The sequence below is a fragment of the Sceloporus occidentalis genome, unplaced genomic scaffold (genome assembly GCF_023333645.1).
Source record: "Sceloporus occidentalis isolate IW3139 unplaced genomic scaffold, rSceOcc1.0.p SCAF_1, whole genome shotgun sequence".
Taxonomy (NCBI): Eukaryota; Metazoa; Chordata; class Lepidosauria; order Squamata; family Phrynosomatidae; genus Sceloporus; species Sceloporus occidentalis.
In genome coordinates, this window is record NW_028316981.1 from 243,602,392 (window position 1) to 243,625,366 (window position 22,975).

General features: G+C 41.4%; 2 protein-coding genes across 2 annotated transcripts in view; one reads left to right on the forward strand and one right to left on the reverse strand.

The window, feature by feature from the left end:
- LOC149323690 (solute carrier family 71 member 2-like) overlaps positions 1 to 17,282 on the reverse strand; it is a 38,527-nt gene extending 21,245 nt beyond the window's left edge. Inside the window, exons 1-3 of the mRNA XM_089491054.1 lie at positions 16,870 to 17,282; positions 7,558 to 7,650; positions 4,425 to 4,487 (exon numbers count right to left, since the gene is read on the reverse strand). Of these exons, the coding sequence (XP_089347180.1) occupies positions 4,425 to 4,487; positions 7,558 to 7,650; positions 16,870 to 17,088 (375 nt within the window). The 5' untranslated portion in view covers positions 17,089 to 17,282. The remainder of the gene's footprint in view (positions 1 to 4,424; positions 4,488 to 7,557; positions 7,651 to 16,869) is intronic.
- Positions 17,283 to 17,489: 207 nt separating this feature from the next.
- Positions 17,490 to 22,975, forward strand: part of LOC149323691 (kelch domain-containing protein 3-like) — an 81,932-nt gene continuing 76,446 nt past the window's right edge. Inside the window, exon 1 of the mRNA XM_089512067.1 lies at positions 17,490 to 17,513. The gene's annotated coding sequence lies outside the window, so the exon portion shown is untranslated. The remainder of the gene's footprint in view (positions 17,514 to 22,975) is intronic.

Consider the following 22,975-nt stretch of genomic DNA (forward strand, 5'->3'; position numbering starts at 1 on the left):
ATTGATATAATGAACAAAATATGAAATAAAAATAAAAGCAGTCCTGAGTGTAGGTAAAGGCTCCCCTTTGACAAGATTGCCTAGTCGTGTCCCAACTGTAAAGGACGGTGCTCATCTCCGTTACTAAGCCAAGGGGGCTAACATTATAAAAAATGACCCCCCCCATGGCCACGTGGCCAGCATGACTGCATGGAATGCACTATATATAAATGGTACCTATTTATCTACTTGCATTTCTACATGCTTTCAAACTGCTAAGTTGGCAGAAGCTGGGACTGCTGATTGGAGCTCACTCCATCACGTGGCACTTGGTTCTTGAACTGCCGACCTGCCAACCTTGTGATCATCAGAGTCAGCATCTTAACTGCTAAACCACCATGTCCCGAAAGCAGCCCTACAACATTATAATTAGAGTTAAGAGCAACCCCCATATTTATCAAGCCTAGTTTGCAACTAAAGTGTTAATCCAGTTGCTATCCTGTTATACAGTGAGTCCGCTGCATAGGAAGGCTAGCCATCTGCGGACTAGAGCTCAGCAGACTGTCCTGCTCCATATTAGCCAGTGGCAGTGTGCACTCACAGGTGCAATAAGGCAAATGTGCACACATTGCCACCCACTGAGTAATATACTTGAACACTTGATGTTTTTCCCATCTGAAGGAGAGGGCCAAACCACTGCAGATATGGCCTACTTTATACATGAGGAAGATCAGACCTTTTCACACTTAAAAAAAGCTTTTTAATCTTTTTGATCTAATTTCCTAAATTTCCCCTCAACCCCTCATCTCAAAAAAGTTGTACTACACTTTCTGTTTAAAGATGGACTGCAAACCTTCCCCCTCCAGTATAAAATTAATAAACATAACATGGAAAAAAATACATTTTTTTTCTGAACAGTCACACAAATTCTCCCTGGAGACAAAGTAGCCATTTATTTACTTACATTCTGAAGCACAAGTAACATGAGAGGAACTGTTAAGACATCTAATGTATAAAGTCTGCCAAATCTGTTACGCATTGCTGCAATACCAGATTACTTCAACTGTCTGGCAGGAAACTAATGCAACTCTTAGTTAAGTAGCATAATGCCAATCTCACGGTTGCTCTAACTGCTAGTGTCCTAATGATTTTGAACAGGCTGAAATTAACATTCTTTTCTTTGCATAAAGAGCCAGCAAATAACAGTTGACAATATCAATACCACACTCTGACATGCAGTTAGAATATTTTCGAATTCTACATTTTCTACACCTCAGTGTGTGTCAGTGACAGTTATTTTCAACTTTTTAAGAATTACTCAGACAAGAAAATCAACAGTCTCAGGCCCTCCAACACCTGCAATTCCTAGGATTCTAAGCAAAGGTCCAGCATCACAGGTTCTTAACTTTCAAACATGATATTGATGCAAACATGAAATAGACAGATTTCATATGGAACATAGTTATATTCTATGTCTGCTTAGGTTACACGGGCCCTGCCTGGTTGAGATATTCCACCTTAAGAGAAAAACAGGAAGATGCAACAAGAACCTCAACAAAAGCAATTTTAAGTTTCCTTTATAAAGGTTTAAATTCACACTTGCTCTTCTACAAATAGAAGACCTGGAGATTAAATGCATGGTCCTACTGGAAGAAGATAAAGTTGCCAATTTCTACTGAATCTCTTTCAGTTCCATCATAACCTTCCAAGCTGGTACACATTTTCTCCAACCTGCCAGAGCTTATTATGGAAACACATGGGCAGTGGGGATGAATGAAAATAATTTCTCTGCATGTACACATGCATGCGTGCATGCATCCGCCCACACCCAAAATGCCCTATGTCCTACAAGTGGCATGCTTGGATCCAACCCACCATCTCCTTCTCTAATCATTCATTCACACTCCTTAGAAAACCCTGAACTTTTGTGAAATCATTCCTTTTCTGGACATCCAAACTTTTCATAATTCTAATTAGTTTCTTCTGAAGAGTAAAATCCCTACACACAGTATCACATACATTTTGGACTGCACTGAATCATCATGCTGTTGACAATTCTCACACAATTCTCAATATTTATAAACTCAGACTTTATAGCAGGGCTAGGGAGTAGGAGTAAAGGACTTACGAGGTTTTTACAGGAGTAGGAGTAGAATATAGAATAACAATATATTTATTACTCTTTATTCCTGTTATTATATTGTACACGCAAACACCAAAAACATTTTAGTATACTGCACTGGAGAAGATATTGGGAGGCAAAGAACCTCTTATATACACACACCCCAGCCATGCAAAGCAAGCGACGCTTTCCCCCAGGGCTGGGGAGTAGGAGTAAAGAGCCATGCCAACTACAATGATAGGTATACCATGCCGGGAATAGCAGCACTGCATGCTGCCAGAAACTCAGCTTTTGACCCATCAAACTAGAGAAAATATTTTTTAAATTAACTTTTGCTACAAAAACAGCTGATGGTTAGACTAGACTAGACTAGACGAGAAGGTCTATAGGACTAGAAGTCTAGTTTAGAAGACTACAATACAGTAGTGAAAATAAGCCTAGTGCAACTATTAAACTCTGAACTATAGCTAACAGGCAAACTAAGTAGAGATTCATGACCATTTTATCTCTCTGTGAGATCAGGTTAGATTTGCACAAAAGAATGTGGCAAGAACACAAGATCCTGGTTTTCGTGTGTGTGTGTGTGTGTGTGTGTGGCGGGGGTGGTGGTGGTTATGTTTTTCATTTTACTTGCTCTTTGTGATAGCTTTTCAAAGAATTTTGCCCTAGATAAATAAATACAATTTCCAACATAGCTTCATAACTTGTGAAGTTTATGCTGGTTTCATTAACGTCACTACTGGTAGCAACAGAATTAAAGATGGTGTCATGTATTCACACATAATTATTGCTGGAAAGCCCTACATCAAAATAAAAGCAGCACCTTTCCTCAGGAGATAGGAGGTCAACAAGAAAATAAGTGTTTAAATGTGAACTCCTACAAGCAAGGAAAGAAGATTCAGCTGGGATGAAAGAAAGAAAAAAACCCACAAGATCCACCACTGTAACTTTTACCCCAGTACAAACAATTCTTGCTGCATACATTTATTTCCTAGCAGGTACTTTCCCAAAGGAAGACCTGAAACGCCTGTCTACCCCCTTTCATTTTACAGTTTGTAAGCATATTGGTCTGGCTTGAGAACAGCCATTTCACAAATGGAAGGCTGTGATCCAATAGAAGAGTGAAAGGCAGAGGCTTTTTTTAATGATTCCCATTTACTCTGTAGCCTCCAGTGCTACATCTAGAGTGTCCTGTAAAGTTCTCCAAGTCTATGGACCATATTTACAAGAAGGCATGAAATCAGGGAATCAACACAGTGACTTATGTCAATGAGAAATGTTCCACAAACCCATTATGTGCACTGTATCATGAGAATAATACAGTCCCCCCTCCATTTTCACAGACCTGAAGTCTGCGTCCTTTGTGAGGGGGACAAAATAGGGTGCCCACAGGCACATGCTGCCATTCAAGCCAGTGGGGCTTGAATACAGGCGAATATCCTTTTTTTGGGAGGGGGGGGTGTTCCAGAACAGATCCCCCGTGAAAACAGAGGGGCAACTGTATTTTAAAATAAGTTGTAGTCCCCAATTTTCATATTGTTCTTTGTCCCTCTACAAATTATGGAATATTTCTTTGCAGATTTAAAACAATACTATTCATTTTGTTTTTTTAAAACACTGCTTAATATTTACAAAGTCTACACAGAATCTTAACTACAGAGGGAGTCTTAAGAACGAAAGGTACATGGCATCTTGAATTAGTTTGGAAGAGATGTTTCAGCAGAATCTTTCTAGACTCATCATGATACTACAACAAAGAAAAACACATGTCACAGTAATATATTCTATTACAATAAACAAAACAAAATGTACTTTCAAACAAGCATTGGTGCTTCCTTGCCAGTCTCCTTACTCTGTTCCTCTAGCATAATGTAAATTATACCATTCTGTAGTGTGCAAATGTAATGCAGTTTAGATAGTAACTTTTTCCTTCATCCTAACCCAGTTAACTACCAGTTCAGGATGAACTGGCTCTATCCAATCCACTGCTTACTATCTGTTTTCTAGAAACTACTTATTACTGGAAAATGTAGCCATATCAACTTTGAAGTAAGCCTCACTGAAATCAACTGGACTTACTAACAGGTAAGTTTATGTACAAGAATGTAAACTTAATAACTTAAATACATATAACCTGCGACATGTTTCTTTTTAAAACAAGTCAGAAAAATGAATCCTTAAGACCCATGTCTACTTTGGCACTATTTCCATCACACATGTAATACTGGCCGCTCCAAAGCATTGTGTTCCTCTGCCTATTACTGACCCAAACATCAATATACAAGAACTGTGACAAATGGTACACTCTTCAAACCATTCTTACCTTAACTCCCTGGATGAGGCCATTCATTAGAAATGTATGCTGAGGAAAAGTTTCACGTAAAACCTAAAAAAGAAATATTTCTTATTAAAACCTTCGAATAAAATAAGATACTTAACCACTGCAAAAAATAGTTGCATAAGGCTGAAGCCAGATTTTGTCATCCATAAACAGAAGGATTCCTTCCATTCATAGAGGAAACCAGAACCCAGAGGAGGTTCCCCACTGGAAGAACAATGTGGAAGGAGGGTTTTAAGAGAGCAAAGAAAACTGGGAGGCAAAAAAATCATCCTCCTCATTCCTTCCTCTAGTGTCATCAAAACTCCATTGAGTGCAAGTTAGGATCCAACCCACTATAATGACTAAGCCACCTAGGCAGTTATCAACCAGTGTTACAGAATTAATTGTGACAAAATGTATGTATCATAAGTATATCCCCAAAACTAAACAGCAGCATTGTTTGAATAGTTGCCCAAATTAGCTTTAATGTTTTTAAACATCTCAACAGTTTCTAACCAAAGGCTATTTTCCCATTTAATAAGGGCATAAAGATGCTATTTATTTAAATATAGTCTACCCACCATTCCAGTCTCTAAAAATGTGACAATACTGAATTGAAGAATAGAAACTAAGTAGTGCTCTCATGAAAAAATATATGATAAAAATATTTTTAGGTTATTGTTACAATTTTTAAACTGTTTATATATCTTTAAATTGAAACCTGGCCTTTTAACATCTATTTAGGAGCACAGAAAACTTCCTATACCAAGTCAAACTGTCTATCCTTTTAGCCAGCCAATTTTGTATCAGGGTTCTCAGGGAGCTGGGGAGGGGAGAGGTGCACTGCAAAACTTATTTTATGTTAACTATTAGGTGTACAGCCCCTAGGCAGGAGTCTAAAACATCAAAAGAGAACCTCCAGGTGTCCTTTCACTCTACAAATTATAGCACTGTGATTCCACTTAACTGCCATGACTGCATCCTACAGAATCCTTATGTTTTTAGTTCGGTGAGGCAACAGAGATGAGAATTCTAAATAACCCTCCCTAAACTGTAAATCTCAGGATTCCATAGGATGGAGCCATGGATGTTAAAGTGGAATACTGTATAGTGTGAAAGGCCCCCAGAACCCCTGTTCTGATAAAGCTGTATGCCTCCAAAACTCAGCTGATCTTTAAAAGAAGTGAGCATTAAAAAGAAATGGGATAGAAAACTGAAGAATTTTCAATATATGCTTTCATTGTGATTCTTTAAAGATTAATTACATGCATTTCATTCCTGTGCATCATATTTATTGTTGTTGTGTGCCTTGGCAAGTTATTTCCAACTTATGGCAACCCTAAGGCAAACATATCACAGGGATGGCAAGTTTCTTCAGAGGGGGTTTGCCATTGCCACTGAGGCTGAGAGAATGTGACTTTCCCAAGGTTAACCATGACTGACCCGGGATTCCAATCCTTGTCTCCAGAGTCACAGTCCGATGCTCAAACCACTACACCACTCTGGTTCCTTGTACATCACATTCTAAATTCAAATTTACCAGCGAACAAAAGCCAATACATGTAAATATAAGTAGAAAGCAGGTATGCTACTGTCCTGGGGGAGGGGGGGGGGGTTTCCACAAAAATTAAAGGATATGTTTGGTGTACTTAATATAAAACTTTCAAAGGTAATCAGATGTATTATCTTCCAATGTTTAGCAGTACTATCAATAGCAAAACTTACTTTAAAGTCAAAACTTTGGGGTTTCCACTTTGGAAGGTTAATTTAACACTATGCCTAAAAGCATCAGTTCAAAGGTTACTCTGTCAGTAATTCTGTCCAAGACTTATACACATTAGTTCCACTTCTGCATACACACTAATCCCTCATGAATCTTACTGGGCATATTTGGACATCCATGGTTGTTATATTTTCTATACACTATTCAGTGTGACGTGTAAAACCCAAGTTGTGACTTCTCTTCCAACAATACTACTATATACATCACTCATTACATATACAGAATGCTATCAACTTAGAATAATGGCTTGCAAGCTAACCAAGGCAATATAAAAGGGAAGAAAGGAAAAATAAGCAAGTCAGGATAGTTAGATTATTTACAGTCTTTAAGTAGTTAATAGATAGAATGTCTTCCTGAGATAGTCCTAAAAAAATGAGAAACCAAATGGCTGTTTTTCAGCCAAATAATGGCTTCATGGGTTTGTCTTTCCTTTTAATGAAGTCATATGTCAAAGAAGCAAGGAGATGAGCTAAATGGCAACAAGAACCAGCTAAACCCATCCAGGATCTTGGTGCCCTTCTTCTTCCATCAAAACATTACTATAATTTGTTCCACAAGTTGTGCATGTCAAGGAACACAATTTACAGAATACCTTGTACAGCGGGCCCTCTCCTTACACGGGGGATCCGTTCCGGATCCTCCCGTGTAAGGGAAAATCTGCCTATGCTCGAGCCTCATAGGTGATTATGAGGCGTGGGCATGTGGAGGTGCGAGGCACGCGCCATTGCTTACCTCCCCACGCAGCTTCTGCGTAAGCTTGAAGCTGCATAAAATGCATCCGCACATGGCACGGGCACACTGTACTGTCACAGTTCACCAGATAGGTAATGTTTTCTACCATGAAAAAAATACTATGCAGTATTTTTACTATAACTTGTATTTCCCTCTATTGTGTGGCAATGAGCACTATACTGAAGAAGTGAGCTACCACACATCTGGAGTTTTCGATGAAGTCAGCAGTTATGAGATTTTCGTAGATTGGTACAAAACACATTCCAAAGCATTATGGCAGATCTGTGCAAAATGCCGGTAACCAAGTACAGTTGGCTCTCCCGTTCCATGGGCTTCCCATCTGTGGACTGCCATCTGCAGATTGGAGACTGTGTGGATGGTCCAGCCCCATTCTCCTCAATGGCAACACATGCACATGGCCACACCAATGCGGTTATCCACACATTGCACCACTATTAAGAATAATGGGATTTGAGGTCCCATTGATTTTGCTATCCACCAGGAGGTGGGACGAGGTCCAGAACAGAGCCCCTGTGGATATAAAGAGCCAACTATATAATTCCAAATGGTTATTAATGGTTATTTGAATTATATTGAAGATCTCTAGGTAAGAAAACTTACTGTAAGCATGGGTGTTGTGAGCAGGCCCCAAGCGAAGAATTCAAGGAAGATGACAATAACAGCATGGTACACACTTGGTCGGCCAATACCTTGCTGTTAAGATAAGAATCAATGTTAATATGGCACAGTTCTTAGAAAAAGGTTTCTGAAAACACTTTAAATGACAGAAGGTAGCATTCTATTTTAAACACAGATCCAGCTGATTTTTTGTCAAATCAATCAGAGTTAAGCACTCACATTAGGCTTGAATAGTACTATAGCCTACATGCCAATTTGTGCAACAAAAGGACATCGTCTCACTATGTTTCCAACTCAAAACCTGTAATTAAGCCAATTTTACATGTTTGGAGCAAGTATTTTTTTAAAAAAAATGCTTGCAGATAGGAACACTCTATTAAATGACCCAAATCAAGGTCACCAAACTCAAACTGTAATAATGGAAAGAACTGCACCACACAGTGAAAATGCACATTATCAGAAAGAGGTTTGTTTCCTCTTTTTAGATGCTGGGAGAGTGAAAATAGTCAGCATGCTTACCAGAACTAAGCACACTAAATTGAGTGGGATTTCCTTCGAAGGAGAAAGACATAAGGTATGTGTGAAGTAATTATTTAACATATCCATTCAGTTACCTTAATACTTCACAGCTTCTGAGAAATTTTTTTGGAAGTATCCAATTTACTATTCAGATAGGAGGTATATTAATCTCACAACCAGTGTGATGCACAGGGTAGAGCAAGTTTCTGCTCTAATAGATGGGCTGGACTGTAATTCCCAACACCCCTGCAAGCACAGCCATTGGACTTTCTGGTTGGGGTAATGAGAACTGTCACCTAACACAACATTTGGGGGATTCCAGGGTGGGGAAGTCTGTCAGTTTACCAACTTGATAAACTTCACCAGTGACAGTGAGCCAGGTGTGGGTGCCTCCATCCCAGGTTGGACCAGGAAAGACTTCACACCTCCCAATATAAAACAAATAAATAAATCAGTATTTGTTCCTGAAAATGGTCCACAAGGAATAGGACAGAGTTTTGCCATGTTTTGGGATCTCTATCCCTTGTTTTATTACTGGGAAAGGCCATTTGTCTAACCACGAATTATTATTTTTTTTAGAAACCCCAAATACACCAGGCCTAGAACAGCACAGGAAGGAAAGGAAAAACTGGTCCTAGGGCATCCAGGGTGCTGAGAAAATCTATTATTGTCTAACTCTATTCTGTGAAACAGAACCAACTAAGGGCCTAAGCAGATGGCCCTGAAGGGGCAGCTTGTTGCTGCCCCTTTGAATGCCTGGTCGGGACCACAGCAACCTCATGCCCTGCCCCCAACCCAGCTTTTGCCAGCACAAAAAGAAGCGGCAAAATGCCGCTCCCTTTTGAGCCTGCAAAATGCCGTTTTTTCTGCTGCCGCTGCGATTCTTTAACACTCCTGTGGTGTATAAACACCATGCAGCAGGAGCAGGGACCATCCATGTGGTTGGGTGTGCGGCGTAATGCCGGCTTGGGAGTGGCATCAGAGTGTGCGGTGTCTAAGTGCTGCGCTCTGATGATACCCCCAAGCCAGCGCAAAGGGGCTGTCTGTTTCGCCCCTCGGTGTTCTAATCATCTACCAAACAGGAACACAATTTTGCCTCCAAACCTGAATAGTTTTTAGATTGTTTCTTTTCAGCTGTTACATTTTCCCTTTTCTCAAGAATGATAAACTGCAATATTCTCTTCTTATAGTATACATATAAAATCAGTTTCACATGCAGACTTACTGCAAGTGAAAAAATACTCTGCAGCAATCACTGACCGATGGGCATATACAGTGGATCCTTGTTATACGCTGGGGTTTGCTTCCAAGATCCCCCGTGTATAACAAAATCCGTGTATGCTCAAGTCCCATTAAGTATAATGACATAGTAAAATGGTGTCCCTAATAAAAAATGGAACATCAAGGTAAATTTATACTTTTTTGGAACATTTTCAAACCGTGTATGCTTAAATCCGTGTATAAAAAATCCGTGTATAAGAAGGACCGACTGTACAGCACGCACAATGGTTTTGCTTTTATCAAATGAAATGCTTAAGCAGGCAAAATGTGTACGATTAAGAGCTTTGGGGATATGTCTGCCAGTAGCAGATATTGTATGTGTAATTATTCAATTTAATCAATTAAGCTTTAAGTTTAGTTACACTCATAAAGCAGCATCACAGTAGCGAAAGGGCAAGTACTTTCTGAAAATTATCACTTACTTCAATGAGCACACAATTTCAAATCTAATAATCAATTCATGTGGAATATTAAGTGTTATACTCCACTCATATGGACTCAAAGTAGCTACAACAATTTCATCAAAGTTATGCCTACCACCAACCATAAAAGAGCCGAGAGGTACTCAATTTTTAGTCGGCTGAAATAATAGTTTCTATTAACTGGATTGGAAGAGTCCCCCTTTCTACCTAAAGCTCAGATAGATCCTCACAGTCTGCTCCAACCCCAGTGCAGATTATTTTGGCACTCCAGAGGGCTTCAGTGATGAAAGGTAGGAAAGAAAGTCCCACTGCATCATCAGATTTCTCCTAGCATGACAATGGATTTCATTCAGAATCCAAAGGATAGGTGTGGGTAGCTTGGGGAAAAAATGTAGGCTAGTCAAATGTGAAAACAAATAATGAATTTCTGTTAACATTTTCCTGTTCCCATTATATTCCCTTTGAGAAAGCAGAGTTGGAAGTCACTGAGAAAGGAGGATGGAGAGTTTGAGATGGTTGAGAAAGGGAGGAGTGCAAAGTGAAGTAACTTTTCCCCTTCCCAGCAGCCGTCAGTACCAACAGTGGATTGTTTCATTATTGTTTGAAGACCTTGACGTTTTCCTTCTTGCACTATTAAAAGTTCTCCGCACTGCAACACGTGCATGGTGCGTTTGTTTGGGCATTATTTGTTTGGAGACGAGGAGTCCCAGGAGCACAGGCCCCGCCCACACTATTATATTTCCTCATATATATATATATATATATATATATATATATGTTCTTCCTGCTTCATCCAACTATCCCCTCCTCCTAATACTGTACCACACTGCTGTAAAAGCTAATTTACCACTACCACCATCAATAATCTAGTATAAGGTATGCCCACTTGCAGATGATGGCTGTGACTGTTCACTTTGTTCTCTTATCCATTCGTTTGATACAGTCACTGAGGTGAAGCATGGCAGCAGCCGTTCATTTTTCTAATCTCTCTCCACTTAGCCTGAAACACTTCATAGCCTACTTAGCAAGTGTAATAAACAAAAATATGAACTCTATATAGTTAAATTCCTATAAATATTTAACTCTGAAAAGGGAAATTTTACATTTATCCTGTCTGAACGTTGTAACAATTAACTACTTAATGCAGTGAAAGAAACCTGATTTTGAAAAGTGGGAATAATTTACTTTAAATCATATTGTGAGTTTTTTGCCAAAACTGTAACAAAGGCAAAATAAGTTTTAATCAATTTGCCTAACACAAGTAAACCACTGTATATTGTAAGAAGTTTCTAATACTGTACTCGTTTTACGAGAAACTGACATTTACTATCAGTTTCTCTCATGAAACTTTTAAGTTTCATTTCCTCTGCATGTGTTATCCACACCCAATTCCGTTTTTGACTGAAAGTACTATCGAAAGAGTTAAGGGGGGGATTCTCTTGCAATTTTAGCAAGCATGATTCAGAGACAAAACCTTTGTACCACTGAATTTTGGAAAAAGTGATATCCAACATCAACATGCATCTTTATATTAACACATAAAATTTACTCCTGAAGAATTGGTGAGGTAATACAATAAGCAATAAACATATCAGTAATTTCATACCAGAATGAAGGGAACTAAACATTTTCTGACCTGACGTTTAATTTTCATGGCTAGTTACCAAAAGGTTACATAAACCCAAAACAAATCAGTATGCCAAAAAAAGGAAGTAACACTACTGCTCTGTGATTTCTAACACACTACAGCATCAACATCTTTGTACTCTGATGCTCCCATCATCCCTGATGAATTGCCAAACTGAACTGGATTGATGGGAAATAGACCTGCCTTGTGTACCATACTGAGAGAACAGAATCTGAAGAGCTACAAGTTCCTCCCCCACCCACTAGTTTTTTCCCTGTTCTGAAATATGGTCTCAAAAGTATCAGGTGATCATGTTTATTCCCCATGGCCTCTAAACCTACGAGACCAAGCAAACTGGCTGCACAAAGCAAGAAGATGCTTCGAATAACTGTAACTGCTTCCTAACTTAATTTAGAACAGTTGGGCATCTACACTGGCTTGCAGTCACCAAGGGAGCCTGTGAAAATCAAGTGCCAGTGGTCTGAGCTACTCTTTTTTCCCAATTCAATGAAACTACCTCCACAGCAGAACAACACTAGCATTAAAAATGCCTCAGGTAGCAATACGAACATTACCTGAATACAGACTACTGGAAATTCCTTTTGCACAGCAGTACATAAATGCATTGCAATATAGTACATATTCTGCTTTGATATAAGCCAGGGTGTCTGCCTTGAGACATGACCATCAGGCAAACTGTCTATATTACAGAGTCATATAGTAAGTAGTAGACCAAACAGCAATCAAGGAGTATATCTAACACTCCGTCTTCTGAATACCTTGTTTTTGAATGCATCTGTAGTCTTTCGCAAGATCTGCATATGCCATTTGTTTCCATTATACTAGACAATAGATTTGCATGCACAGATCTGATCAGATACTCAGTATCTGATTATCATAGAATCATAGAATCATAGAATCGTAGAGTTGGAAGAGACCACTAGGGCCATCCAGTCCAACCCCCTGCCATGCAGGAAATCCAATTCAAAGCATCCCTGACAGATGGCCATCCAGCCTCTGTTTAAAGACCTCCAAGGAAGGAGACTCTATCACCCTCCGAGGGAGTGCATTCCACTGTCGAACAGCCCTTACTGTCAGGAAGTTCCTCCTAATGTTCATGTGGAATCTCTTTTCCTGTAGCTTGCATCCATTGTTCCGGGTCCTGTTCTCTGGAGCAGCAGAAAACAAGCTTGCTCCCTCTTCAATATGACATCCTTTCAAATATTTAAACAGGGCTATCATATCACCTCTTAACCTTCTTTTCTCCAGGCTAAACATCCCCAGCTCCCTAAGTCGTTCCTCATAGGGCATGGTTTCCAGACCCTTCACCATTTTTGTCGCCCTCCTTTGGACACGCTCCAGTTTCTCAATGTCCTTTCTGAATTGTGGTGCCCAGAACTGGACACAATATTCTAGGTGGGGCCTGACCAGAGCAGAATACAGTGGCACTATTACTTCTCTTGATCTAGACACTATACTTCTATTGATGCAGCCTAAAACAGCATTGGCCTTTTTAGCTGCCGCATCACACTGTTCACTCATGTTCAACTTGTGGTCTACTTGGACTCCTAGATCCCTTTCACACGTAGTTTCATTCAGCCAGGTGTCACCCATCCTATATCTGTGCATTTTATTTTTCCGCCCTAAGTGCAATACCTTACATTTCTCTGTGTTGAATTTCATTTTGTTAGCTTTGGCCCAGCTTTCTAGTCTATTCAGGTCATTTTGAAACTTGATCCTGTCCTCTGGGGTATTAGCTATTCCTCCTAATTTGGTGTCATCTGCAAATTTGATAAGTATGCTCCCAATTCTGTCATCCAGGTCATTGATAAAGATGTTGAATAGCACTGGGCCCAGGACAGAGCCCTGTGGGACCCCACTGGTCACTTCTCTCCAGGATGAAAAGGAGCCATTGTTGAGCACCCTTTGGGTTCGGCCGGTCAACCAATTACAGATCCATTTAACAGTTCCTTTGTCTAGCCCACATTTTACAAGCTTGTTTGCAAGAATGTCATGGGAAACCTTGTCAAAGGCCTTACTGAAATCAAGATATACTATATCCACAGCATTCCCTTCATCTACCAAGCTGGTAATTTTATCAAAGAAAGAGATTAGGTTTGTCTGGCATGACTGAGAAAAGTTCTCAGAAATGAAAAACAAATGTGAATGTAATTTTTACTTCATAGGTTAGTTCTGCCAACTTCTGAAAAGCTAGTATTAACATACAGTTAATAACCATTTGCATTGTATGTTTCATCTATTGAGTATATAGTGGAGTAGACAGCCTTAGACAGGTGTCCCTGGAGGTTGTCTGGGTTCTCTACTGCTATCAGGAATGTCCAGTGCTAACTTGAACCTACTTCTCATCTTCGGCCATGATCACATGATAACCTCCATCAGGCTATGCTGCATGAACAGCTTCTATTCAAACTATTTCAGTTAACTCCACTCTGCAGTGGAGATGTTATGTTTGAATTAACTCCAAGATGCATTCATTCAAAGTTTATTATGCTAGCTACATGTAAGGTGATGCAAGAGTTCCTACACTTTATGGAAATCTCTGCCATTTTGTCAGAAAGTCAGCACATGCTTCAATTAGGGCTCAATTTTTTTTTTTGGGGGGGGGCAGATTTTTATTAATTATTGGCAACCAATAAGGATTAGAATAAGTCAATCCTTTGTGTGTTTTATAAAGTATTATAGATGCCCAGGGAGGAAAATTCTGAATTAAGATGAAATGCATCAAGCATGTGACTGAGAACATTAAGTAGTCTTAAGACAAACCACCTCAAAGGAGGCCTAACCAGCAAGCTTAATGGCAAAAATAGAAGTCTATGAGAAGACAGGAATCGGGAACAGTACCTTACTTAAGGATAACACAATATAAACAGAAAGAGTAAAACATAGAATAGAAATAAAGTGGTGCTACTCAAAAATGGTGGTTCCTGGATTAACACAAGCCCATGAACACTGGTTGCTGATCTGTGGAGTTTCCAAGAAAAGAAACAGATGTACCAACAAGGACAAATCTGCTAGTGGTCTGTGGAAAATTGTGGGGGGGGGGGGGGAGGAGATAACTGCTGGTTTTCCACATCAGAGAGCCTGAGAAGCACTATTATAACTTGCAGAGTGTGATAATGGACATTCACAATGCCTGTGGGCTCAGACTTGTGTGTCTTCAAGACATTTCTGACCCATGGCGACCCTATGATGAACCTATCATTGTTTTTCTGGGCACAATTTGATCAAAGGAGGTTTGCCACTGCCATCCTCTGAGGCTGAGAGGATGTGACTTGCCCAAGATCACCCAGTGGGTTTCATGGCAGAGCCGGGAATCAGACCCTGGTCTCCAGAGTTGCAGTCCAACACTCAAATCACTATGCCATACTGGCTCATGACAAGAATTATACAGATGGTTGTAGATTCCGTTTAAGTTCTCTGGAGTGCATACACCACAGGCTTGCCATCTTCAGATTGGCGCATCCACAGATGGCCCTGCCCCATTCTCCTGGATGGCAGTGTGTGCGCACAGCTGTGCCAGTGTGGCTGCACGCATCGTGCAGAACCATTAAAAACAATGAGACTTGAGATCCCGTGATTTTTGGCATCCGTGGGGGGTGGGTGGGGTCTGGAGGGCTGACTGTAGGTGCAATAAAACTAACCCTGTTAAAGGTGTGCTGAAGCTCTTGAAGGAAATGCAGGAACTGATAAGCATTTTATGAGACCTAAAGGACCTTCCCAAGACACACTGCACCATTTGTTTGCATTGAGGGTAAGGCCTCAAGTGGGTGCTCTGCATTGATGCCTAACATTAAAGCCTATTAAATAACGAGAAAAGCATCATAAGAAAAAATGACACTAGGAAAGGTGGGAGGCCAGAAGTCAGATTGCTAGACTCAATCAGGGAAGAGACAGGCCTGGGCTTGCAGCACCCAAAAGAGAGGTAGAGGATAGGAGGTCCTTGAGATAGATGCCTCATCCACCGCGTTGCCATGAGTTGAGTTGAAGGCAGCCAACAACAACCAGAAAAGAATAAACAATGTCTGTATTAGATGGGGAAGGAGAAGGAGTTTGGGGAATACAAGCCCTCATGGAGATGTAAGTTTCTGTGAACCTGAACCCCCTTCCCACATTCACTGGGGTTAGGGGAATAGGACCCCTGTGAATGTGGAAAACCTGCCAATAAAAAAACACACTACTTTTTTATCTGAGAAAACACCTCCCTAGGAATCTCTAAATCCTCCAGCACGGCTGTATGGCCAAGTTTTAGTGGACGCTGACCACAGAATTGCATCGGAGGTCCTCAAAATGCCTGGAGAAGTGTCCTTCCTAGGAATCTCTAGGTCTTCCAGCATGAGTCTGTGGTAAATCTCCGGCAGAATCTGACCACAGAGTTGCACTGGAGGGGGCCTAGAGAGAACATGCAGTATTAATCAGATCCGTGAACAATCCAATTTGCCCAAGTCAAAGCTGCCAATGTGGAGGGCTGAACCTAGTAGTTGTGTTGTGCGCCTTCATGTCTTTTCAAACTTATGGCGACCCCAACACCCTCTGAGCAAGAAAACCCCATGGCAGAGTCCCCATTAGTTGGAAATGCGTGGTGTAATGGAGTCTCCCTCCTTGGAGGCCTTTAAGCAGAGGCTGCATGGCCATCTGTCAGGGATGCTTTGACTGTGATTTCCTGCATGGCAGAATGGGGCTGGGCTGGATCAGGGCCCTTGGCGTCTCTTCCAACCCTACGATTCTTTGGTTCTATGATCCTATTTATACAACAACAACAATAATGTTATTTATATCCTGCCCTTCCAATCAATTGAGGTGGCTAATAATAATAAAACCCATACATATAAAAATGGAATGGTTAGCGATAACACGCCAATAATAAAAAGCCAACAACAGAGGGAAAGCTAAATGGGCAGGCGATGGGAACAAGTCAGGTAAGGAGGAAGGAAGAACAGGAAAGCGACTGAAGGTTGGAGAAAGTGAAGGGATGGTGAGAGAAGGGAAGCTGGAGTCAGAGAAGACAGGAAACTAGGGAAGGAGAAAGGAAGCGGAGGAGGAAGGCGGCGATTTAAAAAATATATTTAAAAAGTATTAATATTAGAAATTATTTTAAAATTATTAAAAAATACTGAAACTATTTTAAAGTGCCTCCCTCCCTCCCTCCCTCCCAGAAAACGACATAAATAGCCCCACATAACAAGAAGATGTACAATGCGAATCACTGAACTCTCCAGAAGAGGGAGGGAGGGAGGTGTGTCGGCCTTGGCCCTTCCCTCTGGGGCTGAGAGAGTGCGACTTGCCCAAGGCCAAGCAATGATCCAGAGAAGGGGGGAACCCTTCTTAAAGTGGATGGGAGCCCGATCCGAGGCCATCCAGGCCCCAGAAACCGGGGAGAGAGGCTCCCAAGGCTGGCAAGGGAGGGAGGGAAGGAGGGCCACTCACCGCAGCGGCGCCTCCGACGGGCTTGAGGCCCACCCGCCTCACCAGCATGATGCGGCTGCCGCACTTCTTGGCTCCTGTCGCCGCCGCCGCCGCCGCCGCTTCGCCGTCGACCACCGCCGCCACGGTCAGGGCCACCACCTCCGGGGCTGCCGGCGCAGGCAGAGGAAGGAGAGCCGGTGGAGGTGGAGGTGGCGGCGGTGGTTCCGGCTCTGGGCTCATTGCGCTCCCATCCCGCCCTGGAGGAGGAGGAGGAGGAGGAGGCGAGGCAGGGGCTCCAGGCGGCCGCCCGCCGGCTCCTTCATCGGCTGCCACCGTCGCGGGGAGCGCGCCAAGGAGGGAGAGGAGGCGACGGCTGCAGTCGCTGCTGGTTCGCCTTCGTTCTCAAAGGAACTGCCTCGCTGCTGCTTCTCCTCCTCTTCCTCCGCAAAGCCCCGCCCTGAAGCACGTGACCGCTGCCGCCGCTAGTGCTGCAGCCCCGCCTCTGCCTCGCTCCTCCTCCTCCGCAAAGCCACGCCCTAAAACACGTCACCACGGCCTCTGCCTCGCTCCTCCTCCTTCTCCTTCGCAAAAGCCCCGCCCAGCCCTGAAGCACGTGACCGCTATCACTGCTGCACCTCTACCTCTCCTCGACGCCCCCAGCGGAGGTTGCGTCATATACGCAGGAAAGGGGAGGGGCCTCCCTGCAAAGGCGTGGTTGGTTGGTTGGTTGGTTGGTAGGGGGCGGAGCGGTCGTCATGGTTTCGCATCACCAACCGCCGCCTTTGGTTTCCCAGGGCAACGTTCCCTCAGGCAGTTTTGAAAAAAAACGGCTCCTCTGTATAATAAAAATATAAAATATATATATATATATATATATATATATATATATAAATAGATAGATAGATAGATAGACATATAGATATAGATATATATAAACTATATAAAAACATATTAATATATATATATATATATATATGTATGTATAATAAAAGCAAACCAAGGCAAAACAACAACCACAACAAAGAAATTATTTTCATATTCCTTTTAAAATAAACCCACTTTCACAAAAGGTGTGACTGAACTAGAGTAATAAGGCAGTCTGACACCACTTTTAAGTGCCTCAGGGGTCCATCCTGTGATACCCCTGGCCTGGGATTTGTAGTTTTGGAAGGTCTTTGGCCTCCTCCGCCAAGGAGGGCTGGTACCTCACAAAAAACTACAAATCCCAGGGTTCTGTAGGATGGAACCATGGTAGTTACAGTGGTGTCAAACTGCATTATTTCTACATTGTAGATACAGCCTTGATCTCACTGACTAGCAGAATCATAGGAGTTTATCACACGAAGGAGATTGGGAGTTTATCCTGTGAATAGACCAGAAAAATTGCGTAATTACACAAAACGATTCCACACAACATCACACAAAACCTTCCACTGAAGTGATCACAAAGGCATTAACGCACGTCTTTTTACTTTTGGGATTTCAGTGACAATGCACTTCCGGTATCACTTTATTTGCACAACTGCGTGTGATAACCATTCACGCAATTACTTGCCATTTTCACTTTATTTGTGGGATGCTTTAAATGCGCTTTAATCTCTCTTTAATGCCAAAATTAGCCCCAGTGGAAGAGACCGCAAGGGCCATCCAGTCCAACCCCATTCTGCCATGCAGGAACTCTCAATCAAAGCATCCCCAACAGATGGCCATCCAGCCTCTGTTTAAAGACTCCACTACACTCTGAGGGACTTTGTTCCACTGTTGAACAGCCCTTACTGGCAGGAAGTTCTTCCTAATGTTGAGGTGGAATCTCTTTTCCTGGAGCTTGCATCCATTGTTCCGGGTCCTGTTCTCTGGAGCAGCAGAGAACAAGCTTGCTCCCTCCTCAATATGACACCTCTTCAAATACTTAAACAGGCCTATCATATCACCCCTTAAGCGTCTCTTCTCCAGACATCTTTTTTAAACATCTTTTTTATTTGTTTTATTTTAGTCCGATGCTCCCGTATTTACTAAGAACATATTCTAGCGATAACTTGCTAGTGGTATAGGAAGGAATGTCATTGCACATTATTATTATTACTATTAACTTTATTTATAAAGCACTCTAAGTTTACACAGCGCTGTACATAAGAAAGAATAAAATAAAATAAAATGGACCTGCCAGTGGCATACATTATAGAAAATAGATTATAACCCAAAATTAAAAACACTTTCAGGAACTCTGGATGTGGCTTTTGGGAAGGGGTCTGTCAGCTCAGCATTCCAGTTTGGGTGCTAGGACTAGAACTCTAGGGTCACCCCAAATTGAAAAGGAATTGAAGGGTCTTGGTGATCTAATATTACATCACAGTCAAGTAAGCTGATGTTGATCTGTGCCTTCAAGTCATTTCTGACTTCTGGTGTCCCTAAACCTAGCTGTGTATAGCCTGGGAATTCCTAGGCCTAGTAATAGTTTGGTTCAGGCTGCAATTTGCTTCTATAAGTATGTGGGCCATATGTAGTATGTAAGGAGAGATGCAGGCCCAGCTCCATCGGGCCTGGCCTAGATTAAGAAGCAGAGTCCTCCCTCCAGTTCATCTGCCTTGGTCCAGGCCTCCAAGGGAGAGAAGAATGCTAGACCCGATCCCCTTCTCTACCACCATTCCCTTCTCCTTTTATGTTGTGTCTTTTTAGATTGTAAGCCTGAGGGCAGGGAACCGACTAATTAAAAATAATAATAATTGTAAGCCATACTGAGAGCCTTTAGGGATGAAGGACGGGGTATAAATACCTTAAATAATAAATAATAATAAATGTGTTTTCTTATGAGAATGGGGCAATGAGAGTTCTTTGTACAGAGAGGAGGAAGGGAGGAATATTCCAGTGTAAAGGGGAGATAGTGTTTCCCAGAACATCCCTGCATCTGAAATTTGATAATTTGCTGAGAGGGCATGATTGCCCCCCTTACCCCTCCCGTTGGTGCAGAGTCAGTAAGATACATGATGATGTAGGATATGATAAGTTAATGCTGTATGATAACAATATATAAGGTGCTTGTAGACAAAGAAGCCTTGCCTTATAGATTTATGCCTTCACTGCTACCTGGCCTGTGTATGTATCCTTTTGTCTTTGCCTTTGTTTCTTAGGATCTCAGAGCTCTGCTTATCTTTTCTACCTTGTTGTCTTAATAAAATAGTTTCTCATGATGAAACCTGGCTGATAATTTTACCTGTCTCAGGATCCTAGAACCTACATGTTTGACAACTGAAGGTCATGAGAGTGTGCCCTCCTCAAGATAAAGGGAGACACTCCAGGCCAAGCCTAAGTTGTGAGAATTAAATCAATACAACCTGTCATGGATTTTTCTTGGCAAGATTGGTTCACAGGGGGTTTGCCTTCACCTTCCTCTGAGGCTGAGAGAATGTGACTTGCACAAGGTCATTCAGACAGTTTCCATGGCTTAGCACGTATTTGAACCCTGGTCTCCCAGAATGTTAGCTCTGGTCCTTGTCAAACCTATTATTAGACTTGCTTTTCTATTCTTTTTTTTTAAAACAAAGTATGGGGATTAAATGCCTAAATATCCTAAAGGCACCAGATCCCATCTGATCTTTGACACTAAGCAGGGTCAGCCCTCATTAGTACTTGGATAGGAGACCACCAACGAATGCCAAGTGCTGTAGTTTATATTTCAGAGGAAGGAATTGGCAAATCTCCTCTGAGTATTCCTTGTCTAAGAAATCCCTGTGAAATTAATGGGGCCACCATAAGTTGACTGCTGACTTGGAGGCACACACAGAGACACAGGGATTGAACTGGAGGGCAGATATATATGAAGCACTAACTCTGAAGTTGTCTTGCCTCCACAAGCCTTTATTCTGGCATCACGGATTCTATTCTAATATATTGGCTTTTATCACTGAGCAGATTCAGCGGGGAGAAAAACGCTCTAATTTAAAGCCGTGTAATAAAGATCCCACTCAGTAGGTAACTGTGGATCTCATTTAATAGAAAACTGCAGGCAATGCATAGATGAGCACTTATATTAATTAGAATTTAGTGATCCAGTGTATATTCAATATTAGATTTGTTGCTTAAGTTAGCTTCTCTTGCTTCAGCGTGACAACAGAATTATCTTTTTCTAATAATTCAGGGAGAATGAAGGTTTTACAACTGCAGTCATCACTTAAATGTCATCATTATGGATTTGGTAGTTAAATCCATGACTTATTTGGACAAAAGTCAGAAGTTATGAAATCAAAAAGCTGGATTGAAAAGCGTAATCATACATTGGATTGCATCCAAATGCTCCATCCAGGCTGGTTTAATCTTTTAGCTCCTGCCCAAGTGTGTTAATGATGCGCAATAATGAGTAGTGTTACATTTCTCTTAGGGTAAAGGCTAATCCTAATTAAAGCAGATCTGCAGGTTACGTAGTTTAATTCATTGTGATTTGGGGGAGCTATAATGGTGGAAATTGTTTTCCTGTCTTCAGATAAGCCTAAAACAACAACAAAGGATTTGTGTGCAATTGTCAGTATTTATCAGAAGGAGTTCTTACAAAACAAAGACAAAACATAAATATGATATCAACAACCCGATCCTAAAGGACCACATTAGCACCAGTGGCCAGTAGCTTCCATGATACTGAGGAGAGGAATCTGGTTGAAGTTTTTAGAGCATAAGGTCCTTAACTGTAAGGAGCTATCCAGGGTGCTTTGGATAGCACTTCTGAAGCTCAGGCTAAAACCTGGATTGGATCCAGTGCCTCACTGACATGGAAACCACCAAATGCCACAGCCAATAGTGATGTCTGATGTTTGTGCTGCTGGAGGTAAAGCAGGGTCTTGGCGAGGGAACTGAGGCAGAGCCATGACGCTTCCCCCTGCTTGCACTTGGCCTAAAAAGCTGGAGAGCAATTGTGCCAGCACAGAAAGTGGAAAGCCAGTCTTCTTGTTGTTGTGTGCCTTGAAATCATTTCTGACTTATGGTGATCCTAAAAACAAGGTTTTCTTGGCAAGGATTGTTCAGAGGGGTTTACTAGCCCTCAAAATTGCCTATATACAGGGTCCAGCTGTGCTGTCACAGGGGCCAGTATAGTGTGATAATGCAGCACTTTATTTGTTCCATCACGAGATGTGGGCAATTTTAAATTTTAAACTAATCTCAATGAAAAGTATAATGGCAGATTTCTTCTAGCCATACCAAAGTTACTATGTAGTGCAGTGGTGGCGGAAAGGTGCGACTCTAAAGACATTGGAATACAGTTCCATCATTCTTTAGCATTAACCATTCTGGTTAGGGCTGATCAGAGCTGTAATTCAACAATACCTGGAGAGGCCCATACATTTCTTATTCCTGACTTGATATGCATATTTTCAATAGATTTAATTTTTGCTTTTCAATGGAAGTCTGCATTTGTACACAATGATTTGTTTCTCGTACAATTGCACTTGTCCTTCTATATTCACTAGAGTTAGGGGCACAAGACCCCCACGAATGTGGAAAAACTGCAAATAACAAAAACACCATGTTTTTACCTGAGAGGACACCTCTCTAGGAATCTCTAGGTCCTCCAGTGCAATGCTGTGGTTAATGTCCAACAGACACTGATCATAGAACTGCACTGGAGGAGCTACAAAGGCCTAGTAGAGTATTCTCTCTAGGAATGTCTAGGTCTTTTAGTGCAATGTTTGGTTAAAGTTGACCATAGAGTTGCATTGTAGGACCTAGATATTCCTAGAGAGAACATATCAATAAAATCAATGAATAATAAAATCCACAAATATCAAAGCCACAAATATGAAGGGGTAAGAGTATTTTGTTTTTGACAGTCATAACCTATAAATACAGTGTCTTCAACGCAGACTGTAATGTTGTTTACCTCTGCACCAATGTTGCCGCCAAGCAGTTGTAGAGCATATTTATCTCTTTGCTATCTACTTGTAAATATATTAAGTAAGCTGTATGGGTAAGATCCCCTTTGTGACTATGCTTTTGCCTTGCTTCTTGCAACTCTTTTTTGAGAAGGAACCACTGTTCAATGGTGAAAATGAGTTGTATTTAGAGTGCTGAAGATGGCTTGCTCCCATTATTGGTGCTGGCACTCCCAGTTAAAAAGCCATTAGGTACCAAGCGATGGAAA